This window comes from Oncorhynchus masou, chromosome 5, assembly GCF_036934945.1.
Source record: "Oncorhynchus masou masou isolate Uvic2021 chromosome 5, UVic_Omas_1.1, whole genome shotgun sequence".
Lineage (NCBI taxonomy): Eukaryota > Metazoa > Chordata > Actinopteri > Salmoniformes > Salmonidae > Oncorhynchus > Oncorhynchus masou.
Window position 1 is genome coordinate 18,284,592 of NC_088216.1, and position 19,957 is coordinate 18,304,548.

Sequence of the window (19,957 nt, forward strand, 5' to 3'; positions counted from 1 at the left end):
GTGTTTTTCTGACTCGCTCCCCTCCTCCAGCCTCTAGATGAGACGTCCCAGATGAGTGACCTACCAGTGAAGGTGATCCACGTGGAAAGTGGTAACATTCTGACAGGGGCGGACGCTCCTAAAGCTGGACAGCTGGACACATGGCTGGAGATGAACCCTGGGTACGAGGCTGGAGGAGGAGGATGAGATGGGCCTATTAGGTTTTTAGGGGTATATTTTAGAGGGGGTAAAGGTATGTTTGTGGTTGTAATACTGATGTTTTCTGCTGTTCCAGGTACGAGGTGGCCCCTCGCTCTGACAGTGAAGACAGTGGATCGGAAGAGGAGGAGGTGGGTTGGGTCATAAAAGATAGTACCCAACCATGACAAAACTCTTATTATATAGATTACAGGATGAAAACGCTACAAGTAGGAACCAAATCAACTGAATTGGTTGAACAGTCATAAAGAGTAGATTCATTCCACACTCTCTCTGTACCAAAGCTATGACCAGTCTGTCTGAGTGGTGATTGACAGGTCGTTGTTGTCCCGCCCCTGGCCTGTCATTGGCCTATCAGGAGGAAGAGGAGGAGCCCCAGCCGGCAGTGCCTCCAGTAGTGGTCCTCCCAGTGTTAGTGGGGCTAGAGGAGAAGAAGAAGAAGATCCCAGACCCAGACAGTGAAGAAGTATCAGAGGTGGACGTACGACACATCATAGAGTGAGCACACTACACCTGGGTCCCTATAGAGTCATAATACCCATAAAACCTAGCGGTCAAGCAGGGAAATGGTTCCAATCCTCACCATTCCTTTTTCACACGTCTAGATTTTAGAAAGACTTAAAATAAGGGCTGTGTTTCGTGTAGGCTTACCCTGGCATGACATTTTGATAACGATGTAAATCTCTCTCGGACAAGGTGACTTTTATCAATATATTCGCCTGTATTTACCCCCCAAAAATGGAATGCTAATGAGCTCCTAATGCAGCATTTTCGAATCGTAGTAAATAGAGACAAATATATTGATTAAAGTCACCTTGTCCGAGAGAGATTTACATCGTTATCAAAATGTCACGCCAAGGTAAGCCTACAGGAAACACAGCCCTTATTTTAAGTTTTTCTAAAATTGAGACGTGATTTGACTTGGAATTTGTTTGGAAGGGCCCATAAGAAAGCATTTAACTGTTAGTCCACACCTGCTGTTTACAAAGCATGTGACAAATACATCTAGATTAGATGATTTGATTTGAAATGTCTGGTGTATGATTCAGGGTTGGAGTCAAAAGAAACATTGATTTTCAGTGAGGAATTGGGTGAATCTCAAACCTCTGACCTTCTCCAATGTGTTTTGTGGAGGCAAGAAGAAAGGGTACAAGGAGACACAATTGAGATTCACCTGTTGTGCTCTCCTGCCTACACATTGGATATATTTAAATAAGCCATAAAGACAGAAATGCCTACAATTCAGGTTTGGGGTCAAAAGATCCATTTAATATTCAGTGAGAAATTGACCCTAATGCTGTTTTGCTGACTTGCAAATCCTTATCAATGACAGAGTGAATTTTCCAGCTAAAGATGCTTGTCTCTCATAGCGCTAGAATTTTTTTTAAATAGCACACTTACTTTATAGGGCTCATAATAAATAATAATACATTGAATTTATAACACGTTTCTCATTGAAAAACTATCTCAAAGTGCTACAGTGATTGCATTAAAGCCATTCAGCCACTGATATTGTTTCTTCCCTGGTTCCGTCCCTAGGCACGCTAAACAGGATGTGGATGATGAGTATAACAGTGCGGAGGCAGCGTTCGCTCGGGGACTCCAGTCTTACTACGCTGTGGCCCATGCTGTCACTGAGAGAGTGGAGAAACAGTCCACTATACTCATCAACGGACAACTGAAACAGTACCAGGTGAAGCAGCACTGACAAGAGGCTGAATAAGCCTGAGAAGTGACATTTTTCTAAAGTCATTAGAAGAGACCCAGACCAACCTGTACAATTTTGGCTGGCTGACATTGTCCTTTGTCTTCCCCTGTTGATTCTCTCTCCTCTTCTTCTCCTTGTCTCTCTCCTCTTTCTTTCCTTGTCTGTCCTTTCCACTCAAACTGTTTGTCCCTCCCTCCCTCAGATTAAAGGTCTGGAGTGGCTGGTGTCTCTCTACAACAACAATCTGAATGGTATCCTGGCTGATGAGATGGGCCTAGGAAAGACCATCCAGACCATCGCTCTCATCACGTACCTGATGGAGAACAAACGAGTCAACGGACCTTTCCTCATCATAGTACCGCTCTCGTGAGTACTGTACCGCTCTGCCACGCACGGAGAACCATGGCTTCAATTACAATTAAACTTTAAAGGGACATTACACTCCAAAATCAGTCACGTTTTCAAGACCCCAACATTGGTCGTATGTTGAGCTACTGTAAGTCCATGTCACAGGCCGTTTTGTAGATTCAGCTATGTGCCACAGTCCAAAATGAATGGAAGACATAAGCTCCACATCATTTCCTTTGCTTATTTTTTCCATTAATTTGTGGTTGACGGACAAGTATATAGCTGGGTATACACAACTGATGGTGTGGGACCTTTGAAGAGTACTGTCCCTTTAATTGTAACTGTATTCATAGTACACTTAACGTGACTGTCATACACGATATGATGGAGTACAGTACTAATGAGAGGGAAACAATGATCCGGAGAGAGGGGTGGGTAAGGTTTGGTACAGTCGCATAATTAAAAAGTAATAATTAAAATAAAATAGAATAGTAATATATATATATGTATCTATCGCTATGGGTACAGTGCTATTTGTTTGCTTAGGTAAGTTTGGCCCTCTGTTTTCCTCTCTTCTCACATTGACAGAACTCTCTCTAACTGGGTGTATGAGTTTGACAAGTGGGCTCCGTCTGTAGTGAAAGTCTCCTACAAGGTGAGTTGGAGCAGCTAACCTTCTGCCAACTATATGGTAACCATGGAAACACTGATTACTATGGGGTCCTGAAATACAGCCATATGGGCGGCCGTGTGGAAGCCTGTCTATAATGCATTCAAATCAAAAGTGTATCACTTGCAGCCAGAGCAACAACAACTAGGCCTATTATGAATACAAATGTAATGTCACGCCATTCTAGTAACTATTCATTTAATGAATTCATTAATGTCAAGTTAAATCCGAGTTCCTGTCCTTCATGTTGTCTCTGTAGGGTTCCCCTCAGGCCAGAAGGGCCTTCATCCCCCAGCTACGCAGCGGCAAGTTCAACGTTCTCCTCACTACCTATGAGTACATCATCAAGGATAAACAGGTCCTAGCCAAGGTAACACACTGACGCACACTCTACCGCCAGCGTGATTTTGAACAGCTCTCACCATGACCATTTGACTGATGACCTATATACCCTCTTTCTGTCTTCTCGTACTCCCCAACCCTCTTTCTCCCTCTCTCTCTCTCACTCTCTCTCCTCCTCCACTCCCCTGCTCCCTCTCCCCCCACAGATCCGGTGGAAGTACATGATCGTGGACGAGGGCCACCGGATGAAGAACCACCACTGTAAGCTAACCCAGGTCCTCAACACTCACTACCTGGCCCCCAGGAGAGTGCTCCTAACTGGGACACCGCTCCAGAACAAGCTGCCTGAGCTCTGGGCCCTGCTCAACTTTCTCCTGCCCACCATCTTTAAGAGCTGCAGTACCTTCGAACAGTGGTTCAATGCACCATTCGCTATGACTGGAGAGAAGGTGAGTTTTTTTTAGCTGAAAGAAGTTGAGAAATGCTATATAAACTTAACAAAAATATGAACGCAACATGTAAAGTGTTGGTCCCATGTTTCATGAACAGAAATAAAAGATCTCAGAAAGTGTATTTCTCTCACATTTTGTGCACAAATTTGTTTACATCCCTGTTCGTGAGCATTTCTCCTTTGCCAAGGTAATCCATCCACCTGACAGGTGTGGATTATCAAGAAGCTGATTAAACAGCATGATCATTACACAGGTGCACGTTGTGCTGGGACTTGAAAATGTGCAGTTTTGTCACACAACACAATACCACAGATGTCTCAAGTTTTGAGGGAGTGTGCAATTGGCATGCTGACAGCAGCAATGTCCACCAGAGCTGTTGCCAGAGAATTTAATGTTAATTTCTCTATTATAAGCCACCTCCAATGGCATTTTAGAAAATTTGGCAGTACGTCCAACAGGCCTCACAACCACAGACCAGGGGTAACAAGGAGTCGCTAGAGCGCAATGAGCCAAGTACAGCCCCCCAGCCAAACCCTCCCCTAAACCGGACGACACTGGGCCAATTGTGCGCCACACTATGGGACTTGCGGTCACGGCTGGTTGTGACACAGCCTGGGATCAAACCCGGGTCTGTAGTGACGCCTCAATGATGCAGTGCCTTAGACCGCTGCGCACTTGGGAGGCTGCGGCCCACATTTAATCAGCTCATCTGTCCCGCGGGTTGCCAGCTGACAATCACTGCTACGTACACTACTGTTCAAAAGTTTGGGGTCACTTAGAAATGTCCTTGTTTTTGAAAGAAAAGCATGTTTTTTGCCTATTAAAATAATATCAAATGGATCAGAAATACAGTGTAGACATTGTTACTATTTTAGCAGGAAACTATTGGCATTTCCTCTGTCCAGTGTCTGTGTTCTTTTGCCCATCTTAATCTTTTCTTTTTATTGGCCAGTCTAAGATAAGGCTTTTTCTTTGCAACTCTGCCTAGAAGGCCAGCATACCGCAATTGCCTCTTCACTGTTGACGTTGAGACTGGTGTTTTGCGGGTACTATTTAATGAAGCTGCCAGTTGAAGCTGCCAGTCTGTTTCTCAAACTAGACACTCTAATATACTTGTCCTCTTGCTCAGTTGTGCACCGGGGCCTCCCACTCCTCTTTCTATTCTGATTAAAGACAGTTTGCGCTGTTCTGTGAAGGGAGTAATACACAGGTTTGTACAAGATCTTCAGTTTCTTGCAATTTCTCGCATGGAATAGCCTTCATTTCTCGGAACAAGAATAGACTGACGAGTTTCAGAAGAAAGGTCTTTGTTTCTGGCCATTTTGAGCCTGTAATCGAACCCACAAATGCTGATGCTCCAGATACTCAACTAGTCTAAAGAAGGACAGTTTTATTGCTTCTTTAATCAGAACAACAGTTTTCAGCTGTGCTAAGATAATTGCAAAAGGGTTTTCTATTAGCATTTTCAAAATGATAAACTTGGATTAGCTAACACAATATGCAATTGGAACACAGTAGTGATGGTTGCTGATAATGGGCCTCTGTACGCCTATGTAGATATTCCATAAAAAATCAGCCGTTTCCAGCTATAGCAGTCATTTACAACATTAACATTGTCTACACTGTATTTCTGATCAATTTGATGTTATTTTAATGGACAAAAAAAATGTGCTTTTCTTTCAAAAACAAGGACATTTCCAAGTGACCCCAAACTTTTGAACAGTAGTGTACCTTTAGTCATTTGTATACATTTCTTTCTCTTCTTCTCTCCAGGTGGATCTAAATGAAGAGGAGACCATCCTGATTATCCGTCGCCTCCACAAGGTGCTCCGCCCCTTCCTGTTACGCAGGCTCAAGAAGGAAGTAGAGGCTCAGCTACCGGAAAAGGTATCGTACGTCTCTCCATCTTCACATTTCTTTTAAATACAAACTCATGTTCACAGCTTTCTTCAGTATCTTGTCCGTTGGGTGTCTTCTTACCTATGTTCTCAGGTATTTTTCAGCTGCATAATATCTCCATTCTGTGGTTTTAATTGATTGATTGGTTTATAGATCTCTCTCTCTCTCACTACGTCTCTCTCTCTCTCTCTCTGTCTCTCTCTCTCTCTCTCTGTCTCTCTCTCTCTCTCTCTCTCTCTCTCTCTCTCTCTCTCTCTCTCTGTCTCTCTCTCTGTCTCTCTCTCTGTCTCTCTGTCTCTGTCTCTCTCTGTCCTCCAGGTGGAGTATGTAATAAAGTGTGATATGTCAGCGCTCCAGAGGGTTCTGTACAGACATATGCAGGCCAAGGGAGTCCTACTGACAGACGGCTCTGAGAAGGACAAGAAGGTGAGAAGGAATAACTCAAGTTCTTTGTCCAAAACATACAGTTTGTAAAATATACTTTTTTTGGGATCATATTCTGTATATATGAATATGTATAAGAAGCTTTTTGATTATATTGCAAGGTGAAATAATTATAAAATGTACAAGACAGTATTAGTTTTGTCTTGTTTTAAAAACATTCTTACATGCCTCACTTCCATAAATTCAAAGCTTGTGGCTAAAGTAGATTAGTTTCCCCAGGTCCATATACTATTTTCATGGTGAGGAACCATCTAACATCAAGTGGTAAAATCCTGAACTCCTCCTGTAATATCTGTGTGTCTATTGTGGGGTAAATCCTCCTGTAATATCTGTGTGTCTATTGTAGGGTAAATCCTCCTGTAATATCTGTGTGTCTATTGTAGGGTAAATCCTCCTGTAATATCTGTGTGTCTATTGTAGGGTAAATCCTCCTGTAATATCTGTGTGTCTATTGTAGGGTAAATCCTCCTGTAATATCTGTGTGTCTATTGTAGGGTAAATTGTAATATCTGTGTGTCTATTGTAGGGTAAATCCTCCTGTAATATCTGTGTGTCTATTGTAGGGTAAATCCTCCTGTAATATCTGTGTGTCCTGTAATATCTGTGTGTCTAGGGTAAATCCTCCTGTAATATCTGTGTGTCTATTGTATCTGTGTGTCTATTGTAAATCCTCCTGTAATATCTGTGTGTCTATTGTGTGTCTGTAATATTGTAGGGTAAATCCTCCTGTAATATCTGTGTGTCTATTGTAGGGTAAATCCTCCTGTAATATCTGTGTGTCTATTGTGGGGTAAATCCTCCTGTAATATCTGTGTGTCTGTTGTGGGGGAAATCCTCCTGTAATATCTGTGTGTCTATTGTAGGGTAAATCCTCCTGTAATATCTGTGTGTCTATTGTAGGGTAAATCCTCCTGTAATATCTGTGTGTCTATTGTAGGGTAAATCCTCCTGTAATATCTGTGTGTCTGTAATATCTGTGTGTCTATTGGGTAAATCCTCCTGTAATATCTGTGTGTCTATTGTGGGGTAAATCCTCCTGTAATATCTGTGTGTCTATTGTGGGGTAAATCCTCCTGTAATATCTGTGTGTCTATTGTAGGGTAAATCCTCCTGTAATATTGTCTATTGTAGGGTAAATCCTCCTGTAATATCTGTAAATCCTCCTGTAATATCTGTGTGTCTATTGTGTCTGTAATATTGTAATTGTGTAAATCCTCCTGTAATATCTGTGTGTCTATTGTGTCTGTAATATTGTAGGGTAAATCCTCCTGTAATATCTGTTTGTCTATTTTAGGGTAAATCCTCCTGTAATATCTGTGTGTCTATTGTAGGGTAAATCCTCCTGTAATATCTGTGTGTCTATTGTAGGGTAAATCCTCATGTAATATCTGTGTGTCTATTGTATTGTAAATCCTCCTGTAATATCTGTGTGTCTATTGTAGGGTAAATCCTCCTGTAATATCTGTGTGTCTATTGTAAGATAAATCCTCCTGTAATATCTGTGTGTCTATTGTAGAGTAAATCCTCCTGTAATATCTGTGTGTCTATTGTAGGGTATTGTAAATCTGTGTGTCTATTGTAGGGTAAATCCTGTAATATCTGTGTGTCTATTGTAGGGTAAATCCTCCTGTAATATCTGTGTGTCTATTGTAGGGTAAATCCTCCTGTAATATCTGTTTGTCTATTTTAGGGTAAATCCTCCTGTAATATCTGTGTGTCTATTGTAGGGTAAATCCTCATGTAATATCTGTGTGTCTATTGTAGGGTAAATCCTCCTGTAATATCTGTGTGTCTATTGTAGGGTAAATCCTCCTGTAATATCTGTGTGTCTATTGTAGGGTAAATCCTCCTGTAATATTGTGTGTCTATTGTGTGTCTGTAATATCTGTGTGTCTATTGTAGGGTAAATCCTCCTGTAATATCTGTGTGTCTATTGTAGGGTAAATCCTCCTGTAATATCTGTGTGTCTATTGTAGGGTAAATCCTCCTGTAATATCTGTGTGTCTATTGTAGGGTAAATCCTCCTGTAATATCTGTGTGTCTATTGTAGGGTAAATCCTCCTGTAATATCTGTGTGTCTATTGTAGGGTAAATCCTCCTGTAATATCTGTGTGTCTATTGTAGGGTAAATCCTCCTGTAATATCTGTGTGTCTATTGTAGGGTAAATCCTCCTGTAATATCTGTGTGTCTATTGTAGGGTATATCTGTGTGTCTATTGTAGGGTAAATCCTCCTGTAATATCTGTGTGTCTATTGTAGGGTAAATCCTCCTGTAATATCTGTGTGTCTATTGTAGGGTAAATCCTCCTGTAATAATATCTGTAATATCTGTGTGTCTATTGTAGGGTAAATCCTCCTGTAATATCTGTGTGTCTATTGTGGGGTAAATCTCCTCCTGTAATATCTGTAATATTTGTCTATTTTAGGGTAAATCCTCCTGTAATATCTGTGTGTCTATTGTAGGGTAAATCCTCCTGTAATATCTGTGTGTCTATTGTGGGTAAATCCTCCTGTAATATCTGTGTGTCTATTGTGTAAATCCTCCTGGTAAATCCTCCTGTAGGGTAAATCCTCATGTAATATCTGTGTGTCTATTGTAGGGTAAATCCTCCTGTAATATCTGTGTGTCTGTAATATCTGTGTGTCTATTGTATTGTAAATCCTCCTGTAATATCTGTGTGTCTATTGTAGGGTAAATCCTCCTGTAATATCTGTGTGTCTATTGTAGGGTAAATCCTCCTGTAATATCTGTGTGTCTATTGTAGGGTAAATCCTCCTGTAATATCTGTGTCTCTATTGTAGGGTAAATCCTCCTGTAATATCTGTGTCTCTATTGTAGGGCAAAGGAGGTACCAAGACTCTGATGAACACCATCATGCAGTTGAGGAAGATCTGTAACCATCCCTACATGTTCCAACAGATAGAGGTACAGTGGGAATACACACACACACACAGATAGAGGTACATACAGTGGGAGTATACTTTCTATTGATGAACTAATCCCGCCACAATTCTGAATTTGTTCACAGGAATCTTTCTCTGAGCATTTAGGATTTTCCGGAGGGATAGTGAGTGGGTAAGTGCATAAGTCGATTGATTGTAATTTTCACAACAACGACCCGAAATGCTTTCACTCTATTGGCCTGGTTGTGTTCTCTCTCTGCCCCTAGTCTTGACCTGTACCGAGCCTCGGGGAAGTTTGAGGTGCTGGACCGTATCCTGCCCAAGCTGAGGGCCACCAACCACAAGGTGTTGTTGTTCTGTCAGATGACCTCGCTCATGACCATCATGGAGGACTACTTCGCCTACCGCAACTTCAAGCACCTGCGTCTGGACGGTACTGTGTGTGTGTGCGTGTGTGTGTGTGTGTGTGTGTGTGTGTGTGTGTGTGTGTGTGTGTGTGTGTGTCTCAGTATCAGAATTGGGTTCAAATAGTTACTTGGCATCTTTTCTCATACATGCCTGGTGCAATGGAACAAACGGTACAAAACCCACCCATCTGGCAGTCCATAAAGACTCAATCATACTCAACGTATTTTATAGTCTAGAAAATAAATACTTTTTGAACCCATGTCTGCCACGTATATGATACAAAATCAAAGTTGGGATTTCTGTCTCTCTTAGATGCTGTGTTTTACTCATCCACTTCCCTCCCTCCCCTCTCTCTTCCTCCGCCCCCCCTCCCTCCCTCCGCCCCCTCTCCCTCCCTCCGCCCCCCTCTCCCTCCCTCCGCCCCCTCTCCCTCCCTCCGCCCCCCTCTCCCTCCCTCCAGGCACCACCAAAGCAGAGGACAGGGGCATGCTGTTGAAGGCGTTTAACGACCCGGCCTCCCAGTACTTCATCTTCCTGCTCAGTACCAGAGCCGGCGGGCTGGGCCTCAACCTGCAGTCAGCTGACACTGTGGTCATCTTCGACTCTGACTGGAACCCTCACCAGGTAGGGGGAGTAACACACACACACACACACAACTCCTAAGGGATTGGCTGGAACCCACAGCAGGTACACTTGCAATGTTAGTAGTTGAAGTCATATTTTAACATTACTTGAGTGAGTATTCAGTTAGAAGTACAAAATATCCCACTGAACTTAGCATGTTAGTATTGACATGCCACCATGGGCCAGATACTAACTGAATCACTGCTAGCCATCGGAATTTGAACTACGAATGTCTAACGATTCAGCCCAAAGTATCCTACCGTATTCTAACCACCTCCCCTCCCTCTCTCTCCAGGACCTGCAGGCCCAGGACCGTGCGCACCGCATCGGCCAACTGAACGAGGTCCGCGTCCTGCGTCTCTGCACCGTCAACTCCGTAGAGGAGAAGATCCTGGCGGCGGCCAAGTACAAACTCAACGTGGACCAGAAGGTCATCCAGGCCGGCATGTTTGACCAGAAGTCATCGAGCCACGAGCGCCGGGCTTTCCTGCAGGCTATCCTGGAGCACGAGGAACAGGACGAGGTCGGGGCCCCGGGCGGCGGGTGGAAGTCTGGGGGGTCTTGGGTGGGTGTGACCGACGAAAGCCCGGAACTCCCACACCCTCAGAATTCCCACGCTGCCCACTGACACACCTACCTCTCTCCGTTGTACTGTTCTTCCCTCTTCCTCTTTTTCATCCATTATACATCTCTCTCTCTCTCTCTCTCTCTCTCTCTCTCTCTCTCTCTCTCTCTCTCTCTCTCTCTCTCTCTCTCTCTCTCTCTCTTTGTCGCTCTCTCTCTCTGTCTCTGTCTCTCTCTTTCTTTCTTTCAATCCCTCTTTCTTCTTTTCACCACTCTCTTTCTCTCACACATTTTGTCCCTTGTGTATTTGTCTTCGGTGGACAAACACAATGTGGATTGTATTTCATCTACACTTCTTTTGAATGCTAATAGTGTTTTAAAGACTTTACATGTTGTGTATATTGACCCATTACTTGATGTTGTCACAGAGCTATTCTTTACAAAGTGGTGGATTGGATGTTGTTCTGTCTGACAATTCCTCTTGTCATTGGTCATATGGTCACAAACAGATCTGGAACCAGGCTAGAGTGGATAGAGCTTTAGCTTTGCTCATGTCCTCCTGTCCTGCTGTGTGTTGTGTCTGTCTGTCAATTGATGTGTGTTTGACCGCTCAGGAGGAAGACGAGGTGCCAGACGATGAGACGGTCAACCAGATGATCGCCAGGAGCGAGGAGGAGTTTGACCACTTCATGGTTAGTTAGTGTCTGTTGGTCATCGTGGTCATTTCTCTGGGTCAACGTGTCAAGGGCCAATCCAATATCTATACATACAATGATGCAGAATACTCTGTTCTTTTCTCTTCCTACTACCTTACACCTTCGTTTCCTCTTTCTCCTCTCCTCCTTCTACCTCTGTCTTCTCCTCTCTCCTGCCCCTTGTCCTGGTCTCTATCTCCCCCTCCAGCGCATGGACCTGGACAGGAGGCGTGAGGACGCTCGTAACCCCCGCCGTAAGCCCCGTCTGATGGAGGAGGACGAGCTGCCCACCTGGATCATGAAGGATGACGCAGAGGTGGAGAGACTCACCTGTGAGGAGGAAGAGGAGAAGATGTTCGGGAGGGGGTCCCGCCAGCGCAAGGAGGTGGACTACAGTGACTCACTCACCGAGAAGCAGTGGCTCAAGGTTAGAGGTCAAGGGTCAGGGGTCAAATTACACTCTGGGAATGGTGTATTCATTCGATGTTGTTTATCAAGTGACACGGTGCTCATCATGTTTGCCTCCCTCGCTCTCTCGCTTACTCGCTCTCTCTCTCTCTCTCTCTCTCTCTCTCTCGCACGCCTTCTCCCTCCCTCTCTTTCTCACTCCCCCCTCCCTCTCTTTCGCTCTCTCTTTCTCTCGCTTTCTCCCTCCCTCTTTCTCTCTCTCTCCCCCTCCCTCTCTCTCCCCCTCCCTCTCTCTTTTCCCTCCCTCTCTCTTTCTTTCTCCCTCCAGGCCATTGAGGAAGGCACGTTAGAGGAGATCGAGGAGGAGGTGCGTCACAAGAAGACCACCCGGAAGCGAAAGCGTGACCGCGATGACCTCCCTGGCCCCTCCTCTTCCTCCTCGGGGGGCAGGCGGAGCCGGGACAAGGACGATGACGGGAAGAGACAGAAGAAGAGGGGACGCCCCCCCGCAGAGAAACTCTCCCCCAACCCCCCCGCTCTCACCAAGAAGATGAAGAAGATAGTGGACGCTGTTATTAAATACAAAGACAGGTAAGACTGGGGCTGGTGTTCTCTTCAGCTTGCTTTGCCATTTTGACTTACATGCTGGTTGGAGCTAGCCTGGGTACCAGTCTGCTTGTGTCGTCACGCCACTCCTTGTCATGCCAAACATGTTTGGGACCTGGCTAGGTTGGATCAAGGTGCTTGCAACACCATAGTTGTGAGTCTGATTCCCAAATGGGCCACAACATGCTGCAATACTGACTGTCTGTGTAACATCGGTACTACGGGCACTAACATCAGTATCTCTGGTGATGTCTTTCACAGCAGTAATGGTCGTCAGCTGAGTGAGGTCTTCATCCAGCTGCCCTCGCGCAAAGAGCTGCCAGAGTACTACGAGCTCATCCGCAAGCCTGTCGACTTCAGGAAAATCAAGGTAAATTAACACACACACACACTCATTCTCATCCCCCCTCTAATCTCTCTGTCTCCCGCTCTCCTGTCTGCCCCTCCTGTAGGAGAGGATCCGTAGCCACAGATACCGTAGTCTCGGAGACCTGGAGAGAGATGTGATGCTACTCTTTCAGAACGCACAGACCTTCAACCTGGAGGGATCACTGGTGAGACACACACACGTTACACTGGACTGAGTACACAACAACACAAGCACATCGATGACAATAGATGTAACAGTAGATTAAATAAGTGAATGACTTTGTGTGTTTATCGACTTTAACTCACATCGTCCAGTAACTTCATTAGAGATGCTGATTCCAAGAGTTGTAACTGCTCTGGTCTTCCTGTATGCCCTCTTGTTACTGTATAAAAATGTATCAAGGGACCAGTCCTTTTTTTGATCAACTTTTTTATTTGAATGTTTTGAAGCAGGTTAAGGCTGAATAACAATAAGCAGTGGACCAAATAACAATACCATTGTTGGCACATGTCCAACTGCGTCTGTGCATGGGCCTAAAATAGCTACATCGGTCTATCGTCTGGTTGCTGCCTCGTTCCCAGATCTACGAGGACTCCATCGTGCTCCAGTCGGTGTTCACCAGTCTGAGACAGAAGATCGAGAAGGAGGAGGACAGCGAGGGAGAGGACAGTGAGGAAGAGGAGGAGGACCTGGACGAAGGCTCCGAGTCAGAGTGTGAGTCATCACTGAAGAAAGGAAGTAAGGAATGAAGAAGCACAGGAAGGAAGAAGGGAAAAAATATATATTGAGAAAAATAAAGAATGAATGAAAGACAGAGAAAGAACGATTAAACCAGCCACCTCTGTGACCTTGCAATAAACTGTGTTGTGTTGATCCTGTGGTGTGTGTTTGTGTGTGTGTCTGCATCTGCATGTGTATGATATGAATGTGTGTGTGTCCATCCTCTAGCCCGCTCAGTGAAGGTGAAGATCCGTCTGGGACGGAGAGAGAAGAGTAGCGACCGGGGGAAGGGTAGGAGACGTCTGGGGCGCACCCGAGCCAAACCTGTAGTCAGCGACGACGACACTGAAGAGGAGCAGGAGGAGGTGAGGGCAGAGGAGGTGTGTGTGTGTTTGCACCTTCCATCTTTGATGTTTTGTTTTATAATCCCTCTGCAAAAATGTGTTGCACATATTGTGCATGGAACCCAGAAATATCCCCCCCTCTCTCTCTTTATGTTTCTGTCTCTCTCCTGTTCCACCTCTCACAGGAACGCTCCCCCAGTGGCACAGATGAAGAATCCTAAATGGAAACTAGCTACTTACTCCAACTCTACTTCCATCATTACCAGGTTTTGTTCAACTCCATTTCATATCTACTTGGGACTGGGGCATTTCACTTCATATTGACGCCAACTCTCTCCCTGTTATGTACATTAGCACAGCTTTCATAACAACTACTGGACCTGAAGCTCTGCTTAGGTGTGGAAAATAGACTAATTCTGCCTCATACTGTTAGCGATCTACACAACCTTGTTCATGTAATATGTGTCAATTACTAAAAGTGTTATTTATTATGTCTGGTGTATTTTGGGGGGAAGTTGAGGCCATATACAGGGCCTTCAGTAAGTATTCATACTGCTTGACTTATTCCACATTTTGCTGTGTTACAGTCTGAATTTAAAAATATTTATATATTTTTTGACACCCATCTACACACAATGCCCCATAATGACAAAGTGAAAACATGTTTTTAGAAATGTTTGCAAATCTATTGAAAATGAAATATCTAATTTACATGACTTGAATCAATACTTTGTAGAAACATATTTGGCAGTGATTACAGCTGTGAGTCTTTCCGGGTCTCTAAGATCTTTACACACCTGGATTGTGCCACATTTGCCTTTTATTCTTTTCAAAATTCTTCAAGCTCTGTCAAAGTGGTTGTTGGTCATTGCGAGAAAACCGTTTTCAGGTCTTACAGTAGATTTTCAAGTAGATGTATGTCAAAACTGTAACTCGGCCACTCAGGAACATTCACTGTCTTCTTGGTAAGTAACTCCAGTGTATATTTGGCCATGTGTTTTAGGTTATTGTCCTGCTGAAAGGTGAATTCATCTCCCAGTGTCTGGTGGAAGGCAGACTGAACCAGGTTTTCCTCTAGGATTTTGACTGTTGTTTCTTTTCTGTCCAGAAAAACTCCCCCAGTCCTTAACAATTACAATATGTAGAGTGGTACTCGGTAATGGATTTGCCCCCAAAAACATTGCATTGCTTTTCCACATTTTTTGTAGTATTACTTTAGTGCCTTGTTGCAAACGGGATTTAGTTTTATTCTGTACAGGCTTCCTTCTTTTCACTCTGTAATTTAGGTTAGTATTGTGGAGTAACTACAGTGTTGTTGATCCATCCTCAGTTTTCTCCTATCACAGCCATTAAAATCTGTAACTGTTTTAAAATCACCATTGGCCTCATGGTGAAATCCCTGAGCAGTTTCCTTCTTCTTTGGCAACTGAGTTAGGAAGGATGCCTGTATCTTTGTATCGACTGGGTGTATTAATACACCATCCAAAGTGTAATTAATAACTTCACCATGCTCAAAGGGATATTCAAAGTCTGCTTTTTACATTTTGTTTTACCCATCTACAAATAGGTGCCCTTCTTTGCTAGGCATTGAAAAACCTCCCTGGTCTTTGTGGTTGAATCTGTTTGAAAATCACTGCTCGACTGAGGGACTTCACAATTATCTGTATGTGTGGGGTACAGAGAGGGGGTAGTTTTTCAAAAATCATGTTAAACACTATTATTGAACACAGAGTGAGTCCATGCAACTTATTATGTGACTTGTTAAGCACATTTTACTCATTGACTTATGTATGCTTGCCATAACAAAGGGGTTGAATATTTATAGACTCAAGACATTTCAGCTTTTAATTTCTAATTAATAAAAAATAAATAATTCCACTTTGACATTATGGGGTATTGTGTGTAGATCAGTGACACAAAATCAATTGAATACATTTTTAATTCAGGCTGTCACAACAAAATGTGGGGTGCGAATTCTTTCTGAAGACACTGTAGGTGTGTGTTAATCGTCTATTTTGACAGAGGCCTTCTGTTAGAATTGCCACTGTTTCTTTCTGTGGTGGTTCTAGGAATCTGTGTACATTTGAGCAAGGCTCCGTCCTAAACTGACTTGAGTTGAAATGGAATTGACCCCAAGCTAAAACTGACATACAGTACCTGTCCATGTATTATTCCATAACTCGCCCAGTAACTGCACCAGAGATGCTGCTTTCAGTAGTTATTACTATACTATTACTCTACACTCTGTTATTACTGATGATTGTATAACAATTAATTAAGGGGCAAATCCTAACTTCCATTTAGGTCAAATTTTCACTTAGTCTCACTTAGGCCTGGATTCAATCCAGAAGTGTGGATGATCCTCGTTATAGCGCACTTGACATTTAAAGGTAATTCCCGATTGAGCCTACATAGGCAGCATTTACCGTGAATGCGGTCTCTGCCAACTCGGAAATGTTGCCTTTCAAAGGTGCATAGCCGGAAAGGGCCAATCGAATGAAATGTATCCCAAAGTCTCCCGTTGACGTCAATGCTGACCACGTGAAAATGATATTTAAATGGACGTTAAGTTTGCCCCTAACTATTAATAATACATTAAGTTATGTAGCAGTACGTGAAATTTCAAATGCTTCTATTTGGATGTTGTGCTGCTTTCCTAGCGTAGCTAAACAAAATGTCAAACTGTTTGAATCTACTTTTTTGCACATTTTCTTCCATGTTTGTTGTTTTTAAGATGACGGACCAGAGGGACAGTAGTTCTTCTCTGTATTCATTACGCCTCATGGCGGTACGGTGTTAGATATCTATGGTTATGTCATTCTAGAGATGCATGTATACACTGAGTGTACAAAACACTAGGACCACCTTCCTAATATTGGGTTGCGCCTCCTGTTGCCCTCAGAACAGTTTCAGTTTGTCGGGGCATGGACTCTATAAGGTGTTGAATGCATTCTACAGGGAGGCTGGCCCTTGTTGGCTCCAATGCTTCCCACAGCTGTGTCAAGTTGGCTGGATGTCCTGTGGATGGTGGACCATTCTTGATACATATGGGAAACTGTTGAGCGTGAAAAACCCAGCAGCGTTGCAGTTCTTGACACACTCAAACCGGTGCACCTGGCACTTACTACCATACCCCGTTCAAAGGCACTTAAATATTTTGTCTTGCCCATTCAAACTCTGAATGGCACACACACACACACACACACACACACACACACACACACACACACACACACACACACACACACACACACACACACACACACACACACACACACACACACACACACACACACACACACACACACACACACACACACACACAATCCATGTCTCAATTGTCTGAAGGCTTAAAAGTCCTTCTTTAACCCGTCTCCTCCCCTTCATCTACACTGATTGAAGTGCATTTAACAAGTGACATCAACAAGAGAGCATAGCTTTCACCTTGATGCACCTGGTCAGTCTGTCATAGATAGAGCATGTGCTCTTAATGTTGTGTATACTCAATGTATGTGTGTAGGATACAATCCAATGTACTGTATTTTTTTCATATGACAAAGTTAATGTTATGAGTAGGTCTGAGTGTTTTGTGCAATTATGTGACATGCCTGGATTTGAACCTTTTATTTAAAGCTTTTTCATCAAACTGTCCTCTTTTACTTTCATGTCATATAGTCAGGGCCATCCTACGTCAATTGCTTCGATTTTTAGTGTAATTATCATTTTGTGGAAAGGTTTTAAATACAAGATAAATGATTGCGCAAAACACAGGGCCCTAGAAGAGGTATCAACCAAAGCGGCAGTATTCGACTCCCTCATTCGATGTTGGGGAGCTCTGTATCATGTTGTCATTCACTGGATCTTCAAGACTACAATACACTACAGTAAGGAAACAATTGAGATACATAGGCTGCAGTATTCATATTCAATTTCTTATGAAGAAATGTGATGATTTCCATTTGATTTCAGACCTACAGGTAATTGTGCTTAGTGCATGATGGTGTAATGGCAGTTCTTGTCCACAGTGAGGCGATCTCACTCAAACCTTCCAAGCAGCCTTTCCCAGCTGAACTGAGGTGTGTTCTTATCTTATTAGTAGACTAGATAGGTCAGATAGATCTTTTGTTAATGCCTTTTTATTTCTTCTGTTTCCTTCTTCCGTCTCAGTCTGAGTGAATGAGTGTGTGTGTGTGTGTGTGTGTGTGTGTGTGTGTGTGTGTGTGTGTGTGTGTGTGTGTGTGTGTGTGTGTGTGTGTGTGTGTGTGTGTGTGTGTGTGTGTGTTAGTGGGGTATTTTGACAGAGGGTGTATGACTTGGAAGGGTTTCTCTCTGACAGAGAAACAGTGATGCGAAGAACACTTCTTGACAGGTCAACCTCAACCAAAAACACATTTTATGTCATTCCACAGACACAAACTCTCATCAACAAGAGGTTGCAAGAGGTCCATTTAAGGTCAGGTGACTCAGGTCAATTAATTCATGTCTTTCTATCTAACCTGTTTAAACAACATGGAATACGCCAATCAGAACTGATGTTTATTTTTGAGGCACATTAGGTGGATTGGGACACCAGGCAAAGGCCCCGTCACCTCATTGGGCAAAAGCTAGTAGGGAGCAGCAGCCTTCTCAAATAGAACCAGGCCACTGGTTTATTTTTAGGCCACAGGATTTTTAGCCCATAGATGTTTTTGTAATGTTTGAGCCACTCAAATATCACATGAATAAACATTAGACATGGCAAAATGTATATAATTGCAAAAAAAATTAGCTTTAAACTGCTAAATGTTCTCTCCGCCAACAAGAGGGGTGTGAACAGTTTGAAATAGACGTGCAGCGTGCGTACGGTGGGCGGGATGTTCCCCCAATGGGACCTGAGTGAAAAAGTTTGGGAACCACTGATTTAGGGGGTTAGAAATCAATTATGACGCCACCGTGATGTAGACTAGAACAGCATTCTGGAGATATTTTGGCAGTTATACCAATAGACTATTCGAAGGGGGACGCTAGCTCTTTTTTTGTTGAATGTTAAATGAAGCAGCCAATAGAGAGCGAACGCGTGATGGCGGCAGGCTATAACTGTTATTTATTCAGACCCATAACCATTCAATCTTCGTGAAGAGAAGTGAAAACCTTCTGAATCTAATTCTAGTTCTATATTATACAAGGATGTCATAGGAATGATGAAGATAAGGATAACGAAACGTATTTCATTTAGCTGTTGAAATCGAGAAAGGAATGAAGCAACATTAGAGCGAGAAAGAGGGGGTAGAATAATAACATTAGGGGAAATATTATGAAAGGAAAGGACACGTCAGTTTACTATTATTATAGGCCCTATTATATTTCAACATTTAAATCCAATTTGCTAGCCTATACTTGTAACTTTGTAGGTCGCATGTGCTGCACCAGAATCACATGTTCTCTTCTGCTTTATCATGGTTTGAACGATATGCATAATTCCAGTCCGTATAATACACTCCAGTAATACAGTTTGCACTCAAAAATATGAGTCTACTGGAGCTAATGTCAGGTATGTACCCAAGAGAGCATATTGCTAGCTCCATCTATGGGCGTTTATGTTTTTTCTGTTGTGCGAAGCCTTTGTACATCATATACAGTGTTTTCCCGAATGTATTCAGACCCCTTGACTTTTTCCACATTTTGTTACTTTACAGCCTGATTCTAAAATTGATTACATTATTTTGTTCTCATCAATCTACACACAATACCCCATAATGACAAAGCAAAAACAGGTTTAGACATTTTTGCAATTCTATTGAAAATGAAATAAAGAAATACACTGCTCAAAAAAATAAAGGGAACACTAAAATAACACATCCTAGATCTGAATGAATGAAATATTCGTAAATACTTTTTTCTTTACATAGTTGAATGTGCTGACAACAAAATCACACAAAAATGATCAATGGAAATCAAATTTATCAACCCATGGAGGTCGGGATTTGGAGTGACACTCAAAATTAAAGTGGAAAACCACACTACAGGCTGATCCAACTTTGATGTAATGCCCTTAAAACAAGTCAAAATGATGCTCAGTAGTGTGTGTGGCCTCCACGTGCCTGTATGACCTCCCTACAACGCCTGGGCATGCTCCTGATGAGGTGGCGGATGGTCTCCTGAGGGATCTCCTCCCAGACCTGGACTAAAGCATCCGCCAACTCCTGGACAGTCTGTGGTGCAATGTGGCGTTGGTGGATGGAGCGAGACATGATGTCCCAGATGTGCTCAATTG

At 43.1% G+C, this 19,957-nt stretch overlaps 1 protein-coding gene across 4 annotated transcripts in view; it reads left to right on the forward strand.

Annotated features, from left to right (window-relative positions):
* LOC135535478 (transcription activator BRG1) overlaps positions 1-17,350 on the forward strand; it is a 31,770-nt gene extending 14,420 nt beyond the window's left edge. Inside the window, exons 9-32 of one of the 4 annotated variants that reach the window (XM_064962087.1) lie at positions 31-161; positions 275-329; positions 557-696; positions 1,738-1,891; positions 2,109-2,272; positions 2,843-2,909; positions 3,184-3,294; positions 3,473-3,715; positions 5,492-5,605; positions 5,936-6,043; positions 8,901-8,987; positions 9,091-9,137; positions 9,232-9,398; positions 9,834-9,997; positions 10,293-10,562; positions 11,176-11,253; positions 11,465-11,683; positions 11,993-12,255; positions 12,532-12,640; positions 12,723-12,824; positions 13,222-13,378; positions 13,589-13,740; positions 13,890-13,970; positions 14,708-17,350. In XM_064962087.1, coding sequence (XP_064818159.1) covers positions 31-161; positions 275-329; positions 557-696; positions 1,738-1,891; positions 2,109-2,272; positions 2,843-2,909; positions 3,184-3,294; positions 3,473-3,715; positions 5,492-5,605; positions 5,936-6,043; positions 8,901-8,987; positions 9,091-9,137; positions 9,232-9,398; positions 9,834-9,997; positions 10,293-10,562; positions 11,176-11,253; positions 11,465-11,683; positions 11,993-12,255; positions 12,532-12,640; positions 12,723-12,824; positions 13,222-13,378; positions 13,589-13,740; positions 13,890-13,925 — 3,138 coding nt within the window. In that variant the 3' untranslated portion in view covers positions 13,926-13,970; positions 14,708-17,350. Of the gene's footprint in view, positions 1-30; positions 162-274; positions 330-556; positions 697-1,737; positions 1,892-2,108; positions 2,273-2,842; positions 2,910-3,183; positions 3,295-3,472; positions 3,716-5,491; positions 5,606-5,935; positions 6,044-8,900; positions 8,988-9,090; positions 9,138-9,231; positions 9,399-9,833; positions 9,998-10,292; positions 10,563-11,175; positions 11,254-11,464; positions 11,684-11,992; positions 12,256-12,531; positions 12,641-12,722; positions 12,825-13,221; positions 13,379-13,588; positions 13,741-13,889 lie in introns of all 4 variants that reach the window. The other 3 variants (XM_064962089.1, XM_064962086.1, XM_064962088.1) reach the window with 3 other exon arrangements.
* Positions 17,351-19,957: the final 2,607 nt, after the last annotated feature.